The 27,308-nt window shown below is 39.9% G+C and overlaps 1 protein-coding gene across 1 annotated transcript in view; it reads right to left on the bottom strand.

The window, feature by feature from the left end:
* Positions 1-27,308, bottom strand: part of DNAH12 (dynein axonemal heavy chain 12) — a 149,404-nt gene that overhangs the window by 90,502 nt on the left and 31,594 nt on the right. Inside the window, exons 16-31 of the mRNA XM_089522232.1 lie at positions 27,002-27,195; positions 24,354-24,594; positions 23,844-24,029; positions 23,556-23,756; positions 21,917-22,111; positions 21,006-21,127; positions 20,591-20,873; positions 18,898-19,017; positions 17,605-17,761; positions 16,598-16,770; positions 14,473-14,625; positions 12,860-13,099; positions 8,834-9,079; positions 7,122-7,241; positions 4,813-4,922; positions 2,073-2,256 (exon numbers count right to left, since the gene is read on the bottom strand). Coding sequence (XP_089378358.1) covers positions 2,073-2,256; positions 4,813-4,922; positions 7,122-7,241; positions 8,834-9,079; positions 12,860-13,099; positions 14,473-14,625; positions 16,598-16,770; positions 17,605-17,761; positions 18,898-19,017; positions 20,591-20,873; positions 21,006-21,127; positions 21,917-22,111; positions 23,556-23,756; positions 23,844-24,029; positions 24,354-24,594; positions 27,002-27,195 — 2,925 coding nt within the window. The remainder of the gene's footprint in view (positions 1-2,072; positions 2,257-4,812; positions 4,923-7,121; positions 7,242-8,833; positions 9,080-12,859; positions 13,100-14,472; positions 14,626-16,597; positions 16,771-17,604; positions 17,762-18,897; positions 19,018-20,590; positions 20,874-21,005; positions 21,128-21,916; positions 22,112-23,555; positions 23,757-23,843; positions 24,030-24,353; positions 24,595-27,001; positions 27,196-27,308) is intronic.

Below are 27,308 nucleotides of genomic sequence, written 5' to 3'. Positions count from 1 at the left end.
CTCCCCGTGGCTGCAGGAGGCCCAGGCCGAAGCGCGGAGCATTGTACGGCCTCCTGGGCCTCCCCGGCGCTGGTGGAGGCCCAGGAGAAAGCACAACGCTCGGCGCTTTGGCCTGGACCTCCCTGCATTTTTTTATTTTAAAAAATATTTATTTATTTATTTATTTATTTAGTCCCGGTTTGGTGGCAGCCAATTATGACAACCCTACCCAACACCACCTTCCGAGTCCACCCCTCCAAGAAGGACTGGAACCACTGCATAACAGTGCCCCTAAGTGCCATCCCAGAGAGGCGGCTCAGAAGGATACCATGGTTAATGGTATCGAAATCCGCTGAGAGTCTAGCCCCTCCCCCCTGAAAAGGCATTTTACAGCCTAGAAGCAACCACCAAGAAAGATTTCCAACGTCTTCACCAAACATGCCTGTAAAGTGACAGAACCAAAAGAAGAGCTTCCCTTGAAGATCTCAGGCCAGAATCATGTCAGTGTACAGACATAACCTGAGGCTAAGGAATGGTGAGGAAGGAGGTATTCAGTAACTCCTTCTATAATGGAATACCTCCTTCCTCACCCTTGTCCACAAGTCAGCCTCTTACAGTTTGCATGTATCCACACAGATGTGTAGTGGCTGGGAAAAGCAAGGGGCACCATGACAGTTTTCTGGTGGCAGCTCTGCAGCCAGGAGAAAGCAGAAGTGAAATAATTGCATCTAGATGCTGCTCATCTATCCTCTATCCTTCTAAATATATGTGGGGATGCATGTCAGAAATGAAAAGTGAAGCTCTGTGGAGGCATGCTTGCAGAGCTTTATGCTCTGCAGTTTTGACACAGAACTTCAACCTCAAAGTCCAGGCTAGCTCACATGCAATAATATAATTCTGTTAAAACGATTTTGATGTTGCGCAACACGTCAGCGTTTGGCACCAGATTTTCCCCCTTTGTGACTGTAGTCAGCAGCTTGTGAGCTGGAGAAACACCTTCCCCTTTCTCAGTGAGCAAAGAGACACTGTAAACTTCTCTCAGATGAGGCTTTTATTCTTAGAAGTTCCACTGTGTGCAACAATATATACATCGACACCATCCACCATCCACACTAGTAACAACCCTCTCTAAGGTGAAATGCTCGTCACTACTCTAGCAAAGGCTCCATGCCTTGCCTCTCCCTCTGGTCTCACAAAGAGTCCAGCCACCCTGCCTGAGTGACTTTTCAGACTGGCAGCAGTCTACAGTACTTTACAGCACTTGTTGACTATCCTTTTGATGTCACTTCCTGTTTAAATGCCTAATCATTATGGCTCACAGTAACCCTTTAATGCCTGGTTACTATTAAAACTCACATTGTACATTTTCCTTCTGGCTCTATATCCCAACAAATTCTTCAAACAGCCTGTACCCAAGCCATATAGAACTTTATAGGCCTTAATCAGCACTTTGAATTGTGCCTGGAAACAGACTACGAGCCAACCATATTCACATTCAACGATTGCAGAGACTGCCCAATAGAAATCGATATATTCCATACTGATTATTGATAATCCTGCATAGGAGATTATCAGACTGGGGGGGGGGGGGGGAGGAAGCCAGGAGTAAAAGGCATACCCCCAGCAGAGTAATGCGATCGTGTTGAAGGTTTTCAGACACATCACGCTTATCCAGGATTTAATCCATGAAGATCCAGGAATACTCCAGCAACAAACTATTCATGGGGAAGTCCTGGATCTTCATGGGTTAAGCCCTGGATAGGCACGATGTTATCTGAAAATCTTCAGCGCGACTTTGCCAGGAGTATGCCTTTTACTCCCAGCTTTTTCCCCTGTCTGATAATCTCCATAATGAATGTTTGAAATTAGGATTCTTGTGAATAGTATATTTTCACCAGTTGTGTACATTCGCCTGGAGGGGGAAGCAGATACGTAAGATTACCTGAATGCAACAGTCCCTACATTTCATTTAGCTAATACCTACTACCAAATGCAAGTATTTTTGGAAGCTGCATAAATATAGCCAAGGGTATATGGTTTATTACTACAATGTATATTTACTATTTTATTGCAAATTAAAGAGTCTTAAATACCTCATGAGATACAGGGTCAAATCGTCCAAAAAGCTGTCCCATAGTAATGGATTTTGGATTTACAGTTCTGTGTACCACTTTTTCTTCATCTCCATAGCTACGCTGATTCATAAGGGAAAGTGTATCTGCCAACACATGCAAAACTTTGGTCTTCCCAGCAAAAGGCTCCCCTACAAGCATAAAACTGAAAAATAAAAAGTTGCTAATCAGTATCTTACACTATGTCATAATACAAGGACTAATTCTAGACACATTTAACCATTTATTCCATCAGAGCTAGAACATGATATTTCTGAAAGGGCTAGAAAAAGGCAAGGAAGATGTATTAGAAATACAGTAAGTTTCTACTATCATACTGTAAAAGAATCTTGCTGAATTTTAAAGTGTTTCAACTGAAGTGGACAATTGGTATAGTTCAAAGACTGGAAAGCTGCCTGTTGTTTGGATGTATGAATAAGAATGTCAGGAATCAAACTGTCACCTGAATCAAGCATGTGTCATTTATGTTACCACCATCAAAAATCTATTAATTACCATAAGTGAAAGAAATATACAATTACCTACTACCAGTTAGCATCTATGATTTATAAGACTGGCCCATTGCTGAGAGTATCCTAGATGGGCCCAAATCTAAAGCAGGTTATCCTTCCCATTTACCTATGAAATTGCTTCTATTTATTAAAAGATAAATCCAGGAAATTCAATGGGAACTTTTCCCCTTGGAAAAAAAGAGAACTTCCTCTTTGCCTAGAATGTGCAACTATTTATGTAGACATTGTTTGACTGTGCCTCCTATCACCCTTCATCATTGGCTAAACTGGCTATGTGTGATAGAAGTTATAGTCCTGCAGCGTCAAATCAGGAGGAGGATATGATTCCCACCTCTGGGTCCCAACGCAGGAAAACTCCAAGCATCAGGTGGGCCTTCCAGCATAAGCCAATTTTCTGCTTGTTCATATATCTTTATTCAAAATGACACATGCTTGATTCCATATTTGGCAATATGATAAACAAACAGACTGTTTGGCAGCTAATTAAATTAGAACTTCCTTGTCATATAATTTCATGGACCAGGTAGAATAGGAAGCATGCTATTCTTATGCTGTTTTACCATTTCAATGTGTGCTTTTTTATTTTTAATGTCATTAAACTTTGATTTTGTTTAGTAAATTCAGGAGTCTCCTTCCTTGGGGGGGGTCTTTAAATAGAGGCTGGATGGCCATCTGTCAGGGATGCTTTGATTGAGAGTTTCTGCATGGCAGGGGATTGGACTGGATGGCCCTTGTGGTCTCTTCCAAATGTACGATTCTATGATTCTATTCTATGATTACTTTTTAAATTATAATTCTGTACTTTGGCTGTTTCATAGCATGCCTACTCATATTACTTCTACATTATTAGCTATAAAAGTATCAAACACTCTCTCAACCAAGGTGGGAGTCAAGGGGCCTTTCCTATTCTGGAGAAATGTTGGTGGTGTATTTGGGTAGTATTTGCAGTGTTAGATCTTGATTTTATCTTAATATACAAATGTTATGCAAATTGATAACTTAAATTCTTAGGATTCTCCACCATTGTCTATACTCTCTTGGACTGATGGGAACTGTAGTAGAATGACAATATCTGAAGGGATGCATGATCCCTACCCTTGCCTTAAATACTTTGGTATTCTACATGTGGGAGGGAATCATTTTGTTATATATAAGAAATCTCAATAGCCTGATTGAAACAATTATGATAATGGTATTGAACATTTTAAAAAAGTTTGAGTGGGGACATGGGGCTCTATGGCAGGAAAGAAAGGAACCAGAGCCTACAAAATATATCTGCATCCCCAATTCATCACACTTAGAAAGGTGGTTGAAACTTTCTGCCATTAACATTTTACAAAGGAAGACTACAACTGAAAACAAGTAACTTCCCCTTGGTTTTTATGAAGTAAAATGTTCTTGCACCTAGAAAACTGATACAGGAAGTGTCTTCAGTACTGATGGAAATATCCCATAATCCCTTCAAGTCATTTCCAATTTATGGAGACCCTAAGACAAACCTGTCACAGCGTTTTCTTGGCGAGATATAATCAGAGTGGGTTTGTGTTTACCCTCCAGGCCCTATGAGGAACAACTTAGGGAGCTGGGGATGTTTAGCCTGGAGAAGAGAAGGTTAAGAGGTGATTATGATAGCCCTGTTTAAATATTTGAAGGGATGTCATATTGAGGAGGGAGCAAGCTTGTTTTCTGCTGCTCCAGAGAACAGGACCCAGAACACTGGATACAAGCTACAGGAAAAGAGATTCCACCTCAACATAGGAACTTCCTGACAGTAAGGGCTGTTCGACAGTGGAACACTCTTCCTCAGAGTGTAGTGGAGTCTCCTTCCTTGGAGGTCTTTAAGCAGAGGCTGGATGGCCATCCGTCCGGGATGCTTTGATTGAGAGTTCCTGCATGGCAGGGGGTTGGACAGAATGGCCCTTGTGGTCTCTTCCAACTCCACACTTCTATGATTCCACAATGTCTGAAAGTACGTGACTTGCCCAAGGTCACCTTGTAGGTTACAATGGCTAAGTGGTGATTTGAATCTTGATCTCCAGAGATGCAGCACTCAAACTACTACACCAAACTGGCTCTATCACACCAAGTACAGTACCAAGTCCCAATGTCTAGAATCCCTCTTTGCACTAAAAATATATGGACTAAATTATAGCCACATTTATGAGGGCCATTTCCCTAAATATACTTACCCATGTCTCACTATCATCATTTCATACGTCTGTATCATTTTCTCAATAAAAACTTTGACAGGTTGGACATTATGCTCTTTACAACATTCATGTGCACATTCCAAAAAATCCTGAAATATAGTTTTAAAAAGTAACTTTTTATTATTTCTGTTTGACAAGCTCATACTCATACAATTGCTCTTTCCTACACTCTAAATTATAAATCATACTTCAAAGCACTGTCCACTAAGTCAATTGAATTTTACAGTGCTATAGGATAATAATCTGGATTTAATAAACCACTGACGTATTTTTAAACTAGCAAAGCTGGTGAATGTAAAGTTGAAGGCTTTCATGGCCGGCATCCATAGTTTTTTGTGGGTTTTTCAGGCTATGTGGCCATGTTCTAGCAGAGTTTCTTCCTGACGTTTCGCCAGCATCTGTGGCTGGCATCTTCAAAGAATGAAGATGCCAGCCACAGATGCTGAAGATGCCACCAGCCACAGATGCTGGCGAAACATCAGGAAGAAACTCTGCTAGAACATGGCCACATAGCCCAAAAAACCCACAAAAAACTAAAGCTGGTGAGGTTCTGCAGAAAAAGTATCTTGTAATATTGCTTTAGAGAAATTAACAGTTTTATAATGTACTCACAGAATCTCATCTAACAAAAGAAAATATACTGTATAATTATTAGGGGTGTTTTTTTTTAAGCAAAGTCTTAGAAGGATGCCTTCAACAAATCATGTTACAAGCCTATGCAAAATATCTGGGAACCAGTCCCTTTGGACATAACAGGACTTATTTTTGAATATTTTATGTATGGGAAGGACTGACTTGCAGAAATCTCAATAGTCTGATTGAAACAACTATGACAATGGTATTGAGGATTAAAAAAAAAATTGAGTGGGGACACGGGGCTCATTATCAGTTCCCAGAATTTCCTAGCACTAAACCAGGGCAGTTAAAGCCATCTCAAACTAGATTATTTATGTGTGATGTCAAAGGCTTCCACGGCTGGCATCCAGATTTTCGTGGGTTTTTCGAGCTATGTGGCCGTGTTCTGGAAGCATTTATTCCTGATGTTTCGTCTGCATCTGTGGCCGGCATCTTCAGAGGGTGATGGCATAGAAGTGAGTGGCGTATATATACTGTGCTGGAAGGAAGGCTTGAAAATATTCCAAAAATGCATACATTCCAAAAAATACATACATTCCAAATACTGATTTTGCTGTTTTTATATAAGGAACATGAGTTAACTATCCATTGTATATAGTGGGACTTGAGCATCCATGGATTTTGGTATCCACATGGGAGTCTTGAAGCCAAACCCCAGCAGATACCAAGGGCCCACAGCACATACATTTTGGTACATTTTAATTTGTAATTTGTAATGTTTTGTAATTTTTTTAAAATTGTTTATTTCTTTTTTTAAAACTCTGTATCTACATTTTAATGTTTTTTGTATTGTTTTTAACTTGTACTATTTTAAAGTTGTTGTTTAGCCACCTTGAGTCCCTATGTCAGGAGAAATGGGGGATGGTGGATTCGGTACCGAAATGGCTGGATATCATACCAGAACCAGGGGTTGGGGATGTGAAGAGGTCATGGTATCTGGCTAGTGCAGACATGGCCTAGATTGCTTCCAAGATCTTTTTAAGTCTCTGTGTATATAATCTTTAACTGAACAAAATGAAAGGGAATTACTGCACAATCCTATGCATATTTGTTGTTGTGTGCTTTCAAGTTGATTCTGATATTGTGACCCTAAGGCGAATCTATCATGGGGTCTTAAGTCCTATTATGATTAATTGGATTTAGTCCCAAGAAAGTTTGCATAGAGCTGTTGTGCAGCAATGCAATGAGCAATTTTTTGGTTATCTGGAGTAGTCCACACAAAGGAAAAAAACAACAGCAACAAACCTTTTTGATGACAATAAAAAAAAGCTTTGCTAAACAGGTCGAATTCTGGTGTAAATCAAACATGTTGCTAGCAGAGCAAAACAAAAGTAAAAAAAAAATTGCCAGTACAAGTGCACTGAATTTAACCACTGTGCAAGTAGTAGCACAAAAGACAGTACATACATGAAGTTGGAAAACTGGGACACAATCCTTCCCATGTGCTAACTCCAGAAATTTGTTCTCAAATTTCTGGGTAAGTGTTAGTGGAATGATACCAATGTATTCAGGCTTCTAATGCAATGTTTGGGTTCAAAGCACTTTGGACACTTGCTGGCAAAAGTTGCAAATAAAAAACAAAAATGAACCTTTGTCACAGAAACATGCCTCATAAGTTTTAAGGTGGAACCATAGTCTATAAATGTACTCACATTGTAGTCAGCTTCAGGAAGCTTAACACCAGGGAATAAATCACTAGTGATACCCATGAAAAGAGGAATGTCATGTGATAAAAATTTTGGCTCATTTACATCTTTGATTGATCGAAGGAGCTGAATAAAAACAGGAAAACAGCAGCAGAACACAAATTATGTTCTAGTTTACATCATAAATATTAATGTAAACAAATAAAGAATAAAAAGTTTGCACACTGCATCATGTGCTTTACATATATATATATTCTTCCTTTTAGTATAATTTTACAAGTGAAATTTTAATTATTAACTATTGTATGTTGATTGTTGTTTGTTGATGTTCGATCAGTTGATCATAATAAAAATCTCCCTCTCACTCAGTTTATGTATTTGTCATTAAAACAAGAACAGGTAACATGTGCCCCCTGGGACTTCCCCCTTGTGTGCTTTGTTTATAAGTAGCACTGTCCTCCTGATTAACTCCAGGAAGTGTGATTCTCCTTAAAAACTAATGGCTGTTCCCCCCAGTCTAGCATCATCATGCCCCACGCCAGCATCAGCCAGTCCAAATTCCAATCCAGCAGTTCTGGACCAAGCCTGGACCAAAGAGTCCTTAAAACAGTCTTAAAAGCCCAGCCATTTGCAGTGGTGTTTCCTGGAAACTCTGTCACAACAGGAAGCAAACCACATGGGCCCTGCACCTCTTTACCTGCCACCACCATTGTGTCCACTCTGAAGGCCTCCATCACAGTTTATGACATTGGAAGGGGGTGTCTGACCATGTCAGTGTAGCCAGGCAGGCCATGGTAGGGGCCTTCAGGTTGGATGCAATGGTGGCAGCAAGTAAGGGGTGTGCAATGTCAGCAAGCCTGTTATGTTAGATTTCATGTTGTGTTCCAGCATCATGAACTAGTAAATTAGGTCTTAGGTCTAGTAACTATCTTTTTTTCTTAGCAGACTTGCTAAGAGGTCCCACATTTCCGTTGACCAAAACCACATCAAGAGCTTGCATAAGGCATTCTCTTTATCGGAAAATTCTCTCATAATCCACTAATGTCATGTAACTGATGGCAACATTCTATGGGTATAGTGTTATTACAGCTAGTACCATGCCCAGGCTTATGTGAAGAAACTCAAGCAGAGTTCAAACATTCAACCCTGCCTACAGTATACAGTATAAAAATAGTGCACTGGTTTCTTTCACTGAGCACAGCTTTGGGAGGGATACATCTGGGGTAGTCAGGATGGAAGGGGACATCCAGCTAGTCAGATCAGTCGAATCATCCTTGGTGACCAGTGAGATAATGAATGTTATAGTCAGACTGTTCTCAAATCCCATTAAACAAACAAACGAGACAAATTAGCAAAACAATCTTATGGTCATTGGGACAAAACTCCCATTAAAATCTTGTGCTTATGCCCAGGTAAGTGTATACTGTATTATAGCCTTTGATTTGTAAAATCATGAAATGTCAATGAACACACTAGAAATGAAATGAGACTAAGTTGAAATGAGACTAAAATGAAATGTAAACATACAGTTAAGTAAACTTTCAAATTTAACAAATAGAAAAAATACACCCAAGAGGATACAAACTAAGGTACTAAAAAAACTGAGGCCTAGACACTCATGATTGCCCCTAAGGTCAAGTTTCTAATTTATTATTATTCATTTTAACAATTTCTAGCCTATGCTTCATCTTGACAAATTAATATAATTTGGCACTTACAAGTATATCTTCATTCTCTGATGGGAATTTCAGCTTTAGGTTACCAGCAGCTATTAGTACAGCTTTCACAGCACGCATACCATAGTCATAATGAAACTGAGATGAAAGCTGTTCTGAGCACAATCTGTAGGTCATCACTATTTTCACTGATAGTGGCTTAGCATTCAGAAATCCATAGGAGTAGAGAGAGATTTCAGCAATGAGGGCATAATTAGGAACCATCATGGCTACTGTTCGGAAAAGGACCTGAAAAACATATCAAAGAATGACAATTGTGTTTTGCTACTCTGATAATAATTTATTTTTCTTCTTTAGAGGTTCCTGTATATATATATGTAGCTTTGTATATACTTGATTTTAATATTCAGTCACACATATGCACATGTATTTTCACCTTAACAGAAACAGACCTTTAATAAACTTTCATAAAACTGCTTTAGGGGCTGGCTCAGGCTGCATCTACACTGCAGAAGTAATGCAGTTTGACACCACTTTAACTATCATCGCTCAATGCTATAAAATTCTGGGATTTGTAGCTTTGTGAGATATTTAGCCTTCTCTGTCAGATGCCAGAATAAACTAAGGCGGGTTACAGACCACCGAAAAGCGGCAGTCTGCTGCCGCCGCTGGTTGCAGCGTCCGGGAACCGCAGCAGCCAAACGGCACGGTTCCCGGATGCTGCAAAGAAGGAGCGTGATAATCGTGCTCCTTCCTGCACCCCGGAAGAGACACTGCAAGTGCCGAAGTGCGCACTCGTGGCGTCATTTCCAGGGAGCGACGTGTGCCCGCAGTGCGTCCGCTACGTCAAGATGGCGGCAGCCATGTGGAACAGCCGCCGCCATTTCGTACGGACTCAGTCCGTAATAGGGTTAGGGGCGTCTGGAAGAGACGCCCCTTTCTAACCCTAGTACAGACTGAGTCCGTGCTAGGGTGCCCGTTTGTAACGGGCCTATAAATCCCAGGACTCCATAGCATTGAGCCATGGCAGTCAACATACTGTCAAACGGCATTATTTCTGATGCAGATAACAGCCAGAGATAGGTGTATCTGTGATGTTTGCTAGTCAGCAAATACTTTATTGCTGAAGAAAAAGTGCATTCAAATGCAAAGTAAAATTTTAAGAAATGAGCAGGTTGCCTAGCTGTTACTGTGGTTCCTCAAGTAGTTACCTGTGAATTCACACATTTGGGTCTTGGTGCTTATTCAGTAGCTCTCTCCAGAAGCTTCTATAGTTGAACAATCTCTGACAGAAACCCTCCCCCCCAGCATGTATCATCACACCTTTTGTGATGTCCACCACAAAACAACAGACATGAGAAGAGGGGAGGAGGGAGGGTTGTGTGAATTCATAGGTGACCACTCAAAAAACCACAGTTACAAGTAAGCACCACCTCCTCCTCCTCCTTCTAGATCTCTGTGAATCACACAATTAGGCAAATGATCAGCTTGCCAGGCAAGTGAGATCTATGTAAGGCTAACAAAAGGGCTGAACAGACCACCCCAAAAGGGTGGCCTACAGCTGCCGTTTTTGCCCCACCTGGAGACCACATCAGCCACATGGCATGGCCTCCACGAGGCATAAAAAGAACCCATGCATACGTCATCATGGTGTGGGTGAGCCATGATGGCGCCCAAATGGCACAGAAGGGCTCGGAACCAAGCGGACGCTCCACTCTCCTGAGCCCTAAAACCAGGCTGTACCGGGCCAAAGATACAAAACAGCTCAACCAAAGAAGGACCAACCTTTGCTCAAGCATCTAGTCTATAGTGGCAGATAAAGTCAAAAGGCTGAGACCTAGTAGCAGCTCAGCAAAGCTGAGAGAGAGGTATATCTCTAAGGAAAGAAGTGGAATTTGGTACTATTCTAGAAGAATGAGAACAGAACCTCTCAGGTTCAGCTAAATAAGCCCTTTAATATTAAGCAAGAGCTGTTCGCATAACCCACTTTTACAAGCTTCTGGAGGATATGGCAAGATTTTTACAAAAGTCAACATGTGCTACAAAAAGTTTCTGTTTCTCTGTAATGGACACAGGTCTACAAACGTAAGTAAAGAGCAATCATATTGAGACTCATTTGCACCAGATGTGGGCCAGATCCACTGCATCCAGTTTGCTGGATCTGGGCCCAATCCCAGCCTGGAGCTAACGGCCTGTGTCATCCAAACAGGATGATGGGAGGCCAGGAGGAACACGCCTTTTGACACATGTGGGCCCCATTCCCACTGGGCATATAAAGCGACATATATCGCTGCGAGTCTGGATCGGATCAAGTTTCCGAGTCGTATTTGAATCAAGTCCATCATTCCCATTATAAAAGGGAGCAAACGGACTCGGTTTTTCTTGACCCATGTTCTCGTTCCCATTGATATTTCTCCGTTGTATTTTGACGCGGGTTTTTTTGTTCCCCGTTCCCATTGCCTGTCTGGAACCGTTTTTTTTAAGCTATCAATCAAGTGCTTAGGCGATTAGATGTCACAGTGACGTCTAATCCCCCCTACTTCTCCTTATCTCCCCCTTCTTCTTCTTCAAACCACTCCAATATGCAGCAGCCAGCCACCCCTTTTCTGTCTCAAAAAAGGAAACAAGGCTGGATGCAGGAGCCACATTCAGGGTTTTGGGTTTTTTCCCTTTCTCTCTTTTTCCTTTCTGCTCACAAAAAGTTTTCTCCAACCTCCCTTCCTCCATATCCCTTCTCCTCTTTCTTTTCTCCCTCTCCAAAAAACCCAGTTTAGCGTTCTTTTTTTTAAAAAAGTTGTACACACTTGAATATTTGTTGTTATTATTATTATTTGCAAAGAGAGGGAGAGAAGGATGGCTCTGTGGGGAATTTGAAGAGAAAAAAAGTTGGGGGGTTGGATAGGTACATAAAGAGAGAGGGAGTTGTATTTCTTAGCGTTACTCCCTTTAATTTTTTGGGGGGGTGCTTAGGCAGCCTAAGGCCCTTTTATTACAATTGGGAGCCCCGGGGTTTTCCAAGGCGGAAAGAGGAAAGAGGTGCCCACTTGCAACCCAATGGGGCTCCTCGCGAGCAAGAGCTTCAGGTCCAGCATTCCTGTCTCAGGAGGATTTGGGGGAAGGCATTTCCTTCCCAGTAAGCCCCTACAAAGCTGAGGAGAGCCTGAGTGAAGAGGCTCCTGGCCTCCATAGGTCTTCTCCTGAGCAGGGGGACCCTTCTTCTTCAAACCACCTCAATATGCAGCAGCCAGCCACCCCTTTTCTGTCTCAAAAAAGCAAACAAGACTGGATGCAGGAGTCACATTCAGGGTTTTTTCCCCCCTCTGTCTCTTTTTCCTTTCCGCTCACAAAAAGTTTTCGCCAGCCTCGCTTTCTCCATTTCCCTTCTCTTCTTTCCTTACTTTCCCCCTCCCTCTCCAAAAAACCCAGTTTAACTTTCTTCTTTTTTTTTTTTTTTTAAGTTTTACACACCACCGGGAAAAGGCTACACGAAAAAGGAAAAATGGCACTGGGAATGTCAGGAAAGAACAAAGCTGGTGACATCCCTGGGACAGCCCCTTGAACATTGCTCCTCCCTCAATTCGGACACCCTTGTCGTTCCCATTAATTTGTTGCATATACAACATGGCAGCTGCAAAAAAAAACCTCTGGAAAAGTGGTGTCAGGATAACCTGGGTTATCCACCGCTGATTCGGGTTGTAGCTAGGGAAATCGATCAAAGTTGGTTCGAACGCAGATTCAAATGGGAACAATGTCCCTATAATCTAATTCTTGATTCGATTTATAGCCCAGTTGGAATGGGTCTGAAGACCCTGAAAACTGAGGTTTCTCTCAGAGTTTTGCCCTAGAAAGACAGACAGGGTAGGAAAGCCCTTCCGAGACTATAATCTCTACCATTCTCAGAAAATTCGATCTATTCTCACTGCTACTAGTTTGTTTTGTTAATTTATACAGGATAATTTCATTTTCAATGAAACATATTTATCGTTGTTAACTGCCCTTGAGTCAATTCATATTTATGCACCTTTTACAAACAGTTATCTTATATGATTATTTATTTTGCTGTTTTACCTTGAGATTGTCTGGCAATTCAGAGCGACCTGCATAACCTGGATTCATGGTAATCGCAACAAAACAGTTGGGATTAAGTTTCAGTTCTGTGCCTTCAAAATTAAATATTTCCAGCCTCATCTGTATAGCTCTCTGTATGCAAAGGATCTGTTGAGCCACCACAGATAGCACTTCCAGTTCAATGCGATTGAATTCATCAAAGCAGGCCCAAGCTCCAGAAGAAGCCAAACCTTTGAAAAACTAAGATCCAAATGGTGAACCATTTACTAGAGAACTCTATGATCTTTCAAGGATTTAAAAGAAAGCATATCACCCACTACATTAAGAGAACCATAAATTAACCTAGCTGCATTAAGGTAAAGAAAATGTCTGTATTAGGAGATGAGATATAATTGGAAAAACTTTGTAAAACCTATTGTTTAGTCTTTTAAAAGCAACACGTGAAATTAAAAGAATTGAATAATTATGCAGAGCAACAAACATATTTCCCCTTTCTATGCCAGTAGTCCTGATTCAACATTGGTAGCTTACCAGGTGCACAAATATCTGAAATGTGTGGTGAAATTTACAGAGGACAAGTCAGTTCTCTACTTTTTCCTATGTCCTAGCTTCTAAATGGCAGCAATTTATTCAGGGCTCATAGAAAATTATGCAGTTCAGATTTGGTCTAGCTTCTATTTATCTACATATTCAAGAAGCCCTTAAGCATAAAACCAGATAGCTCTTAAGGATTTCATGAATATGCAAACACAAACTCTTACACACAAAAAAGTCAATTGCATACCAGCATTTTAAAACTGGTTCAAACACTGCTTTGATCATACAGAAGCATGTTACACATCCTGGGAGCTATTTAACAGATAGCCACAAGAATCAAGTGTACTTATGAAAGCACCATTAGTTATGCTTCTGGGGGTTAGTTTTTCCATAGCACAATGTGAACTGCATTTTTAAAGCCCTGAAAAAACACTGTGAACACATTAGTGGTAGATCTAATTTGTCTACCACTCAGGTAAGATTTACAGAGCTTTGAATAGCACAGTGTATTACCCACACAGCATGATCCCATATGTGCTTACTCAGAACTCAATCGGAGAGTGTAAAAGGAGCGACCATGGGCAGCTCCTGCCCCAACTGCTGCAGGACTATGGTGGCCCCACATGCCCGGCCCTGATCTGGGCTGCTACTGTGGTCCTAGACCAGGCTCTTGAAAAGGAGTGGGTTTTTTCCACTCCTTTTTGGCCCAGCCCTTCTGGATTGGGGCCGGGTTTGGCACAGCTTCCAGCCACATTTGGGGCATGCATCATTTAAACGCCACACTCCCAACACAGACCGATAGAGGCTCTTTTGGCCCATCTGTTTGAGGCCTTAGACGGCAAAGCCATTGTACATGAGGACCATAGCCTAAATATCTAAGTGCATAACACTATAGAAATAATCTGAACAGATCAATGAAATTACGGTATGTGAAATTAACAATATGGTATGTGAAGTTAACAAAATTTTGTGTACCACTATTCTCTCTTGTTAAAACTGGGAATCTTTAAAAATATGAAAAACAATGAAACCTTTCTAAATAGTAAACAACACTATTAGAATTAGCTTCAGTTTACCTTTCCCATAGCTAGGTAATCAAGGCCATCAGAACAGTTGAAGACAACACATTGGACAGCAAGAGCTTTAGCCAAATCCTTGGTCGTCTCTGTTTTACCTGTCCCAGCTGGGCCCTCTGGAGCACCCCCAAGGTTTAAATAAAATGCTCCAATCTAAAAATAAAAATAGTTAAGAAAAATATTACAAAAGTTTAAACTATCACTTGTTTGGATACTATCAAAATTACATCAAGTTGTAACTGGTAGAGTGAAAATACAGGAGAAAGTATGAATTGCTCTCGTTTTCTTGCACATTCTCACCTTTCATCAAATCCTTCTTTTCTTATTCTCATACTTCTTGTCTCCCCGCCCCCTTCTCTTTCTCTTTAATCTACTGGTATATACATGTCCTACCATGAGATGCATTTATCCCAGGGCTTGGCACAGCATGGCCTGCAGACTCAGTGCAGCCTCCCAAGCCAGTTTTTAGATCCTTGCTTTGTTGATCTCCCCATCTCCCCCTTGGCCAAAAATATTTTTGTGCATGAGAAAAGTGATCTTTTTCTGTTCCTTTAGGCTTTCAGTAGCACTGTTGTTTGGTTAAGGTGCTGTGGAAGGTCTCACAAACAAAATAAAATCAGAAGCAGAATTGTAGAAACCAGAAGTACTGTAACTGTTGACATTTTGTGGTCAGGCATAGACTGGCAAATCTTGGGTATAGAAAATTGTTTTCCAGATTCTCCAAGGCTGTTCACTCTGATTCAACCATCTTTCCATTGCGATGCTTCGAACAATCAGAAAAATTACCATTGCACAAAGCAATTTTTGGAAAGCAAAAAACCAAAATTATCCATTGGCATGCTTCCAGCAGCCAAAAAAATTATCACTACACAAAGCAATTTTTTCAAAGCAAATAAAAGTAATTACCATATATACTCGACTATAAGTTGAGAAATTTATGCCCCATTATGGGTCAACTTATATATGGGGCAATAAGTTAATACTGCTTATAGAGTTCCTAAAAGAAGTGCCCAGCCTTCCTTCATAGCCAGGGATCTTTAAACAGATTCCTGTTTGAGTTCCCGCTCGCTTTCCTCTCTCTCTCTCTCTCTCTGTTATCCCTCAGCCTTTCTTCTTAGCCAGAGCTAACAAACAGCTGCTGAGACAAGGGAGAGATAAAGAGAGAGAGTATGCCCGGGCTTGTACCCCGTTTTGCAAGTCATGAACCTTGGAAATGCTGGTGGTAAGGGAAGAGGGAAAGAGAGATAGAGGTTTCTACCCCATTCTGCAAGCCATGAGCCTTGGAAATGCTAGTGGTAAGGGAAGAGAGGGGGGTTCTACCCCATTTTGCAAGCTATGAGCCTTGGAAATCCTGGTGGTAAAGGGAGGGGGAGAGAGAGAGAGAGTATGTATGTGTGTGCCAAGGTTTGTTTCCCCATTTTCCATGCCAAGACTGTGACCTTTCGGAGAGGTCCAGAGAGGAGATGTAGGGAGGGAAGTGGTGCTTTGTTTCCCCCTTTAGATCTTTTGTAACATGCCCCAGTGTTTGACCCTCGACTTATCCATGGGTCATATCAAAATCCATGATTTTGGCCCAAAAAACTGCCCTCAACTTATACATGAGGTCGACTTATACACGAGTATATACGGTATGTTTGTTTCAAAATCCACTTTTCTATTTCTTTTCTTTGTTCATATACCAAACCCCCTCATATTCTATTTTTATTTTCATAATCCTGATGAATAGCCTACAAGACAGCACAGGTATCATTTTCTGTTGAATCAGTAATAAATTGGAAAATGACCATCCCATTTCACTGGTAAGTGATCCCCAGTCTAGAACAAAAGCATCTATATTTGCTCTTTTTCAACATCCTATCTGTGATTAATCAAAACCAATCTTGAAATTTGGATTTACATGCCTCTGAAGACTGTGCCCTCAATCAAGAAATAATTAGTCATGCTTAAATCCCACATAAATTAATAGACCTGTTATTGGGGACTGTGTTTAATGCAAAAATTAAACCTCAGTAAAATGAAAATATCTCAAAGTTACTATCAGAAATGCAAGAGGCAAATATGCCTTTCTTGTAGTTATCTGAATTCCTTATCATTCTTATTGAAAGCTCAGTTTTAAAAAGCATACCAGAGTACGGTAGCATCTGTCTGTAAGAGGTGTTATGACAAGTCGAGGAGAGTTGCCAAGATACTCATAAGCATATTTTACATTGCAATTGATGATGCGCACTCTGACATTCTCATGCTCCCAATAATACCGCAACTGAGCAAGCCACTGAAAATCTGTTTCACGCAACACACCTAGTAATAATATAAACATGGAAAATGTCTTAGGTTACTGTCCTCAACATAAACAGAGAATCAAGAAACAGGGAAATAGGAAGGGGATATTTAATTTTTAAAAAATATATTTTCCTACTCCAGTTTTCCTTTACCTTATAGTCATGAATACATGTGTTGTTTTTGTGTGCGCCTTCAAGTCATTTCTGACTTATGGCAATCCTAAAGCAAACCTATCACAGGGTTTTCTTGGCAATTATTTGTTCAGAGCGGGTTTGCCATTGTCTTCCTCTGAGTGGGTTTCCATGGCTGAATGGGGATTTGAACCCTAGTTTCCAGAGTTATTTTCCAAGGAGATTATCAGACGGGAAAATCGGGGAAGAAAAAGGCATACTCCCAGCAAAGTTGCCCCATTGTGCTGACGATTTGCAGACAACATCATGCTTATTCAGGACTTAACCCATGAAGATCCAGGAATGCTCTAGCAACAACCATTCTCGGGACATCCCCATGAATGGTTTGTTGCTGGAGCATTCCTGGATCTTCATGGGTTAAGTCCTGGATAAGTGCAACATGTCTGAAAATCTTCAGTGCAACTTTGCTGGGAGTATGCCTTTTCCCCCATCTGATAATCTCCCAACTCTCAAACCACTAGACCACTGCAAAGAACAAAAATATTATTTTAACAATGAGAGAATAAGTTTTAAAAGTAGTCATTTCTGAAATCAAATAAGAGGATAGTACATAACACACAATGAGCAATATACAATATCTCATTCTTATTAAATATCTAATTCAATATATCTCCATTCTTATTTATTTTATGACAGTGAAGAAAAATGACTAATTACATACCACTTTCAATCATTTCCATGACAACATCCCGGGCATGCACATCAATAGTGACTAGTGCACCCAGTGTAGTTCTTGTTTGTTTAGACAATTTCCCTCTTACCAGCTCTACAATATCATTTAACTGGTGCTGAAGGGTATTGTAATAATTCTGTAAGCCCTGCAAAATGAAAACAGATTCTGAAAATATTTATTGTGCTATTAAACACATCTTGCCAGAGAATTATTAGTAGCCTATCTGACTATATCTGTACTGTAATAATAATGCAGTTTAATAATAATAATAATAATAAATTTTATTTATATACCGCCCTGTGGTGAACCAATCCGGGCGGTTTACAACATTAAAATAACATACAGCATAAAAACAATATATTTCCCTCCCCCTTAAAAAGTTATTAAACTGCATATCTAAATTTAAAACCACAATAACTAGTTAAAACAACAATAAATTAAACAAAATAATACCAACCGATAAACCACTGCAACCAGTTCTAAAGAAAAGAAAAGGGGGCTTTGGAGACATTACTGAGGAGGGGGGAGATCCTAAGATCCTGAGGCCGGGATATTTTAGTCTGGGAAGGCCTGCCTGAAGAGATCCATCTTGACTGCCTTTTTGAAGCTGTTGAAAGATGTTAATTGACGGATCTCGTCTGGCAGGTCGTTCCAGAGCCTGGGGGCGACAGCAGAAAAAGCCTTCCGGGAGGTTGCCACAAGCCTCGATTTTTGAGGCTGCAACAAGTTTGATACTATTTTAACTGCCATGGCTCAATGCTATGGGATTCTGTGATTTTTAGTTTTGTGAAATATTTAGCCTTCTTTGTCAAAGAGCTCTGGCACCACAGAAAACTACAAATCCTAGGATTCCATAGGATGAAGCCATGGTAGTTAAAGTGGCGTCAAACTACATTATTTCTGCAGTGCAGATGCAGTCCCTGTTTTATGATCCTGCAGTTCATTTGTTCATCAGCTTCATTGTGTTTGATCTACTCACCAACTTCATTTTGTTAATTTGTCAAGCATTATGTATTGCAAGAATTACACACACACACATAAGCACAAAAGCACAACATGATTACAAACATCTCTCTTGTATCTTTTGTTTCCAGATCATAATCAGTAGATGAAATTCATGCACACATTAAGATTTGACCTTGCTTCCAACATATCATACATTCTTAATTCAAGGAATGAGTTTTAACAACATAAACATTCTAAAAACATCTAATAACTTAATGTAAGCAAAATAGAATATGCAACATTAAAAGAAAATATGAAAACAATGTGGCATAATACCTCTGAGCCACTGACTATGGCTTCATGTACTTCACTTGTCCAGAACATTTGTGAGACACAGAGAACTACTTGACCAGGCCATTCTCTCACCCAATCTTTTCTTTGTCTATCTGGATATGCCTAAGAAAATTAATGACATTGCCTGTGAATATAATTACTAACACCTGATGACACTGCAGAATAATTTATAGAACGTATATTGCTTTGTGATAAAAGGGTGGTATAAAATGTCATATGAGCAGACATCTGCCTTAAGCAATGGAACATTCTCTCCTTCCCCTTTGCCCCTTTCAAAGCTGTTCCAGACAATCCTCCAGCGGCTAGTCTAGCCAAACATCCAGAGATTTTGAGTGTGTATGGAGAGGATTGGAGTTGAATTGGAAAATGGGTAATAACAAGTAGCTTTGCAGGAGGAAAACATCCTTCCCCATTTAGCAGGCGGAAATTTTTCTGTCAGTGGGAGGAGCTAATTGGATATAACTCTTAACTTTCAGAATTCCAGGAGACGTCTATGCTTGTATGATTAAATTCTAACAGTTTCTCTATTTGGTCATAAATCAGGATACAGTTTATGTTCTTGAAATATCCCAAACAGAGTCCTGTTGCAAGGATTCAACCTACCCAAAGTTATGTATCCAATATTGGCCATCTAGAGTCATTTCAGAAGCTCACAAACAGTGGCTAATGGCAATGGTTCTCTCTACTGTTTATCCTAGGCCCTATGCCCTTGCTAATCAAAGGCATTCTGGCTGAGTTTAGATGTAAGTCTACGGTCAGCCAAAGGCACTTTGCTGTCTCAGGCAAAGGACAAAAATGGCATCCTATCTACTCCACATAGAAAAAAACAACCAGAGTAGCAGATAAATTATATTTCAAATCTATTTCAACACTGGTGATAAGACATATCTGTTCCACCATATCTAAGAGAAGCAGGGTAGCTTAGGGGCACACAGTAAGACATATGACACACACACAATTTTTCATACAACACCATGTCATCATTCTCAATCCCAAAGCAATTGCCTCCTGAGGCAGCTATCTCACTCTGCCTAATGACAGGGACAGTTCTTCATAACATTAAACAATAGTTACAAGAACAAGTCTAAAGGAGGCTCAAGCTCAGCAACTCATTTGTTCCTTCTGTTGTGTAGCCACAAAATAGAAATGAAAAACTATCATTTATGTTTTAAATTAATCCTGGCTTTGTGTGTTCATCATCCCTAAATCTTGGTTAATCCTAACAGTGGCCACTGAAAACAAGTCAGCTTCATTCAATTTGAAGCTGGTTTTATTTCCACTAACCTCAGTTAGAATTAACCACAGTTTATTTATGCTGGTGTATCCTTTGGTAGAGACTATATCATGGAGTCCAAAGAACCTACAGGTTCCTCTGACTCCAGCTGTATTACAGGCACGCCTGACATCTCTGGAAAGATTACACAAAACCTGGAAGGAACTTTCAGAGGATATGAAGTGCCTCTCAATTTATGCCATGAGTTCTCCTTTGCCTGCTGGTTAAAGCCAAGACACAACTAAACAGTGGATGTCACCTGTCAAAGGAGAGAGCTTCTCCTTTACCCTCTCCCTGTTACTGAGGAAGCTTTGCCAGTCAGCTTTCATCAGTTTCCTTATTCTTGCTGCAAGAAACTTGGAGCATTTCAGCAAGATACATATCCATTTAATGAAAACATACCAGTCTTGATCTTGTAATGACATCATGTATACTCTTCAGCATTATGTCTTCTACTTGTATTAGCCACTTCTCTACAGCCCCTCGAGCTTCAGAAGTTGAAATCGTAGAAATAAGTTCCACACGTTCCCCCTCTGTACTGTACATTGACTTAATGTCCAGGTTAGAAAGAAATTCCAGCTTAGCAATGCCCTCAAAACACTTTTTCAAGTGAGGCTGGACTCTAAGAGGGTCTTTAGTCTCTGAAAGGATCTCTAACATTTCATCATTAGACAAGAAGAAAAATCTGAAATACATTTTTTTAGAAAAGGTAAATGCACTAAGTTAGTATGGTTTTGTTTTTCCACTTGTACCCAACATATCAAGGTGGCATAAACTTTCCTTATTCTAGTTTAATCAAGAGCAACACAAAGCATACCGGGGAAAGAACAGTCGCTTCTTTTCAAGATAGGCATTCAGACCTTTCATTATTTTGTCCAAAAGTTCATTACAGTTCTGAAGCTTTTCCAACAAGCCTGTCAATGAAGTGGCAGCAAGAACCTACAAAACAGTAAGAAAACCTACAGTAAGAAACAGTTAAGGCTCAGTAAGTACACCAACAGAGGTGTCCCTTCAGACATTCAAATACACTGTTTATACAGTTGCGGTGCTTGGGGAGGGGGGGGAAGAGGGCTGAAAAGAGAGCATCTTCCCATCTCTTCTTCCCCATTTCACCCATTCCTTCCTAAACAATGCCACTGTTTCTCTTTTTTCCCCTTTCCTCACCCCACCACTCCATCCTCCCTCTCTTTGTTTTTTCTTTTGCCCTTCCCGGGGCTGCACCTGGTAAAGCAGCTGCACATCATCAACAAAAAATACCATCACCATGCTTGTTGGACATGGTATTTGTCTAATATTTTAAACTAACTTCAGAGTAAAGTCACTCCTCCATCATGAAGTCTGTGTCCCTTGCCTGTTCATGGGTGGCAAATAGAGGGGGGGGGATGAGGCATGCTCCCATGGGTGCCTGCGGAAGCATGCTGCCATTCAAGCCACTGGGGCTTGAATATAGGCGGATTTCCATTTTTGGGATGTGTGTGTGTGTGTGGAACAGATCCCCTGCAAAAACAAAGGGGTGACTATACATTTTCTGAATTTTTAAATATGACTAGGATACAAAGAATGATAATGCTGTGGCAGATGTCTCTCTTATATCTTTCAGGATTGGCTTTGATGGGGGAACTGCTGTAGAAAAAGAGGAAACTTTAAAGTCTCCATGAACCATTTCAGGCACATGTGGTATGTTGCCTCATCTGCTGAATAGCTGCAAACTAATAATTACTATTTTACCTTGGGGTCTTTGGCACAGTATCTCATAATGTCTTTCCAGTATCTATCAACAGTCTGGAATTGACGTCCCTCCTCTGGCATCTGTTGCATAATGTCTTCAGAAGAAAAGATTGGTTCCAAGTAGAGCCACTGAGCTTGGACTTTCAACCACTCATCAATAGTCTCCTGAATTCTAACCAAGCGTTCTTCCCATTCCTTAAAATATACAATAAAGCTCTTAGAAAAAGACATTTGTATTTATGCAGATTAAAGGCAAAAAACAAATTCCAGCAAACACAGAACTAGAAATCACTCTATTCACTCCATGTCTGTGCCATTTTAGTGTAAGTGCTCCTCATCTAGAGTTCTCTTTACTTGTAATTGAAAGCAGGCAATTGCTCCTTCCATTCACAAGTCAGCTTTTGTCATGGTTAAAAATATATTAGTACTGTCATTAACCATTATCAGTGCTTCCCAGAATATGCCAAACAACTTCAGATACATCATATTTTAGCCACAGTGATATAAACTTCATAAAATTGTGACAAATGTTATTTAAAATGTTGGGTGTTATGGCAAGCTATGAAGATCTATGGATTGATTAGATGGAATATGAAGGAATGAAATGAAGGAATAAAATTTTAAATAAATACATTGCACAAAACAGAAGATTTAGTAGCTTCCTTTTGGATGGGTTAGGCAACTGCCAGGAGCTGAATAGCCACATTGGTCCCTTGCAAGACCCTGAAAGATGCCCACTGCTGTTATGCCTCTGTTGATTTTTTTAAGTTTAGACTTAAAGCATCTCTGCACCTAGTAAGTGTACGATTAAGTTTCTCTGCATTTTTGGGTTGGGCCTGGGCTGCTTTAAGCCCAGGAAAGGTTTTCATTTAACAAGAAAGCAAGGCAGCCAGTGGGTCCATTACCAAAGGGGCAATGAATCCACCTGGATTTTATGGCTACTACTCCTGAAGCTGGTTCAGACCATGGGATCTGTCTGTTTTGAACTTCTGTCAGAAAGAAGGTCCACCAGCAGCTGGATGTCTAGAGCAGCCACAGGAGGAGCAAGAGTGGATTTGTTTCAGCCATGGTAACAGATGCACTGGCTACAGCAAGGACAAAAAACAGAACCCAGGTTCTGGTTTACTTGCTAAATACAGACCTCATCTGGGCCTAAAACAACCCAGGGGATCCAAAGTGGGCAAAATTGCCACCCACACTTTAGATGGTATTTAGTGTGTGTTAAGTTTGTTTTTTTTAATGGAGGGTTTTGGGGAGGATCGGAGGGGCACCATACTGCCTGGGAGCCATACATTCCTCATCTCATCCCTGCTTTAGGATATTCAAATGCACCTACTTGGGGAGTTTCCTGTAAATTAAATTAAATAGTTATCAGAATCAATTAAAATATAAAACTATTTGAATGTCTTATTGCTATCTGACAAATTATGAGATAGATCATAATTAAGCTGCTTTCTGAATCTCAACATACATAAAATTCTAACAGCAAAGCAACAATACTGTAAGGCTGCAATATCCTATGTATGTTTACCAAGAGGTATGTCCCACTGGGAACACTGATTTAATTTTCATTAAATATGTACATTTGAATACACTAAATTAAAGAGAAAACGATTTACAAAACAATGTTTATACATACCGTGATTTGTTTTTCAAATGGCTTGATAAAAGGTGATCCCTTCATAGTCTGGGTTTTTACAATCTGGTCATCAAGAATAGTCTGAATTTCATCAACTGCACACAGAATATTAACTCCAGTCTCACGATATAAGCTTATTTGGAAGGAAATCGACTCCCAGACCTCCATCATAGTGTGCATTGCTTTTTCTAATGAAAATTCCTGAAGCACAGTAGGGAGGGATTATTGTCTCACTAGAGTCATACAGATTCTGTGGGCCTATATAGAACAGTTAGTGTTTGTTCTTACCTTGCTTGCTCCCATACTTATGGTTTCAAATTGCTCCAAATATGGGGTAAGGTTCTGCTTTAAAACTTTTCTTAAGGTAGTTCCAGAATCTGGTGTTAAATCATAACCAACAATTTCTGACATCTGTTTCCAATGACGAGTCCTTATTCCTGGGTTACAGAGGATACTAACTAATGGGATATTTTCCTAATTAGAAAAAAAAATTAGCATGTTTCAAAAATGAAATTAACATAATCATACTTCATTCATGCACATACTATTCTTTGATATTGTCTAAAAGACTTCTAAGATGTCTTGTTATCTAGTACTATGAATGTGGCTGAGAATATTTCTAAGTTCAGATCAGACAAAATCTATTAAAAAGTGTCCATATGAAACCTTATTGTCTGAATATTTGTGGAACACACTCTCATATATTCACTGCTGCACATACAGATAAAAATGTAAATAATTTTCTATTACAGGTATTTACATTATTATAAATTTAGATCCTTATAAATATCTACTTACTTTGAAATCTTTTATCTGCTCCATAACTGCAGAACACATTGAAATAGTTGGACTGTCCTTCTTTTCTTCTTCCACTCTCTCTTCTACAACTGCTCTGCGCATTGATTTTTTTCTTTCTATTTCAGCTTTCTTTAGCTTTTGTTGAAAGAACCTGAGTGTCTTATAAATATCTCGAAAAAATTCATCCACCTCAGTTTCCATCTTTTCCCCATTGAGGTCTAAAAAAGCACCATCCATCCAGCTAGAAAAAGAAAAGCTAAAATGAATAAAAAGCTAAAATAATTACAAATTTAAAACATATATTAAAATATATGTTTTAAAAGTATCTTTCTAAAATGGCTACAAATAAATAAAATACAAGAAACATGGCTCATTATGCTCTGATAGTTTTGAAAATACAGTCTTATTATACACATAGTATTTATCAACTGAGAGCGCCAGCGTGGTGTAGTGGTTTGAGCACTGGACTATGATTCTGGAGATCAGAGTTTGATTCCACGCTTGAGCATAAAAATTCAGTTGGTGACCTTGGGAAAGTCACATTCTCTCAGCCTCAGAGGAAGGCAATGACAAAAAAAACCCCTCTGAAGTAACTTGACATGAAAATCCTATCATAGGCTCACCTTAACATTCTTCTCTGTCGTGTATCCCTGAGATCCAGACCACAGCCAAGGCTTGTAGATTCTTTTTGTACATTATTGCCAAAATCCGACCTTATCTCTCTGCCTCTACTGCCAAGATCCTGGTCCATGCCCTAGTGGTCTCATGACTTGATTACTGTAATGCCCTCCTGGCTGGGCTTCCTCTTTCTCACCTCCGTCCTTTAATTTCTGTCTAGCATTCAGCTGCACGCATTATCACATCCGCCCACTGCTCTGATCATATCTCTCCTGTGTTGGCATCCCTTCACTGGCTCCCCCTCCCTTTCCGCATTCAGTATAAGCTCCTGCTGTCGACGTTTAAAGCCCTCCATGGGCTGGCCCCTCCTTACTTATCAGACCTTATTTCTCCTCACCTTCCCACTAGGGCCCTCCGTTCTGGTAGTCAAGGTCTGCTGTCCCAGCCCAGGATTTCCTCTGCCCCATCTCGGATTTGCCCCTTTTCACTTGCTGCCCCTCACTCCTGGAACCTTCTTCCCCCGTGAGCAAGAGCCATCACTTCTTTAACCAGCTTCAAAACGGAGTTGAAGACCATCCTGTTCAGGGCAGCGTTCCCAGGCATTGCATAATTGTCACTTGCTATTTGATGTTCTTTTGTTGCCTGTTTTATTGAATCATTTCCTGTATTGCTATGTATTTTATATGTATTATCCTACTAGAGAGGCCCCTTCCCCACTACCACTCCCTTTGTGTCGTGTCTTTTTAGATTGTAAGCCTGAGGGCAGGGAACCGTCCAATTAAAAAGATTGTATGTACAGCGCTGTGTAAATTTACAGCGCTTTATAAATAAAGGTTAATAATAATAATAATAATAATAATAATAATAATAACAACAACAACAATAACATCACCAAAAGTAAAAAAATGACTTGGAAGCACACAAAAACAACAAATTTATCAACTAGAGCTCTTTGGCTAAGAATTTTTTTAAAAAAAATTAACAAAATGACACACAAAGTCTTAATAGTATAATAGGACAGATGAGCTGTTCTTGGGGAACAAACTGGAACTAAGATATTATTTATGAAGTATGACTTAGGCCTGAAGCAGATGGATGGCAAGGACTGGCCTCTAGCCACTCAGGCCACGATCCAGCCACAATCCAATGCTGGCAGGCTCCAAAGAAGGCTCTGCTAGGTGCTGAAACCATCCTACAACGATTGGTTCATGAATACAGAACTCAGCTGACTGTTTTACACAGCAAAATGTAGCAGGTTCCTCATTAATATTTCTGATGGTGCTATTTGAGGGTGCACACCCACAAGGAGCAACAACACACTGTGCTGTTAACAGAAGAATAGAGCTGGCTCAGAATGTTTGTTCTGAGATGAAAACAGAAGTTCCCTGATGAAAAGGAAAGGGCCCCTCCTCCATTCCACATAGAGGATTAAATTTTATTTCAATACTGGTGGTAGAATTGCACACCCTACCACACTTAATCACAATAAGACAGTTCAAGAGATCAGGACGGATCATATAGCTCTTTCTTCCAAGTGTCTCATGGCATGGCTGTTTCAATAAGGAATATGGAGGGGTACCTTGCCCCTCTTCTTCCTTTCAAAAATCTGCACATACATGCCCCCCCCCTTTACACAGACATACAGGGAATGTCAAAATCTTCACATATTTTCTTTGTAATTATGTAGCAAAAACTGTCTGCAGTAGATGGGAGAGATGCAAACGCACTCTATACCATAGGCACTCTATACCACATGATTCCAAAACTTCATAGCTAAGTACTATCTTTTTGTTACTTGTCACAATTTAAATAAATAAATTGTATAGAAGAACTTGTATCTCAACATGTACTAAAATACAGCCTAAAATATAAATCATGGAAGAATAAAAAATAGCAGCCTCAGTTGATAAACAGGATTTAATGCTAAATACCTGAGAAGTGAAGAAAAGGTTTGACCTTTTTTTTAACAAACAGGAGCATTCTAAACATTTCAAGCACTCTTTCATTTAAATAACTCTGTATTTCATTACCGTTTTTCAGTCCGCTGCCATTTCAGTATAAAAACAAAAAGTTTTTGATAGGGCTCAATGTTAACCTTTAAGGTTTCCAAATCTGGGTATTCCGTCACTTCCCAATTTAAAAGCTTCTCTTCTTTATTAATAAAGACAACAGCTTCATCAGCATCTTGTATGCGTTTCTGCAGTGTTCTCATGTCTGTTACATACTGAAATCAGATTTAATTTTCTTGAGAAAAACTTAGGCAACAATTATTCATGTATTAATCAATAAAACTAGAAATCAATACCTGTTAAAAATATAAGTATCAAATTAAAAATA

The sequence above is a fragment of the Sceloporus occidentalis genome, unplaced genomic scaffold, assembly GCF_023333645.1.
Source record: "Sceloporus occidentalis isolate IW3139 unplaced genomic scaffold, rSceOcc1.0.p SCAF_1, whole genome shotgun sequence".
Lineage (NCBI taxonomy): Eukaryota > Metazoa > Chordata > Lepidosauria > Squamata > Phrynosomatidae > Sceloporus > Sceloporus occidentalis.
Note: the sequence above shows the minus strand (reverse complement) of the source record. Positions and strands in the feature narration are given on the sequence as shown.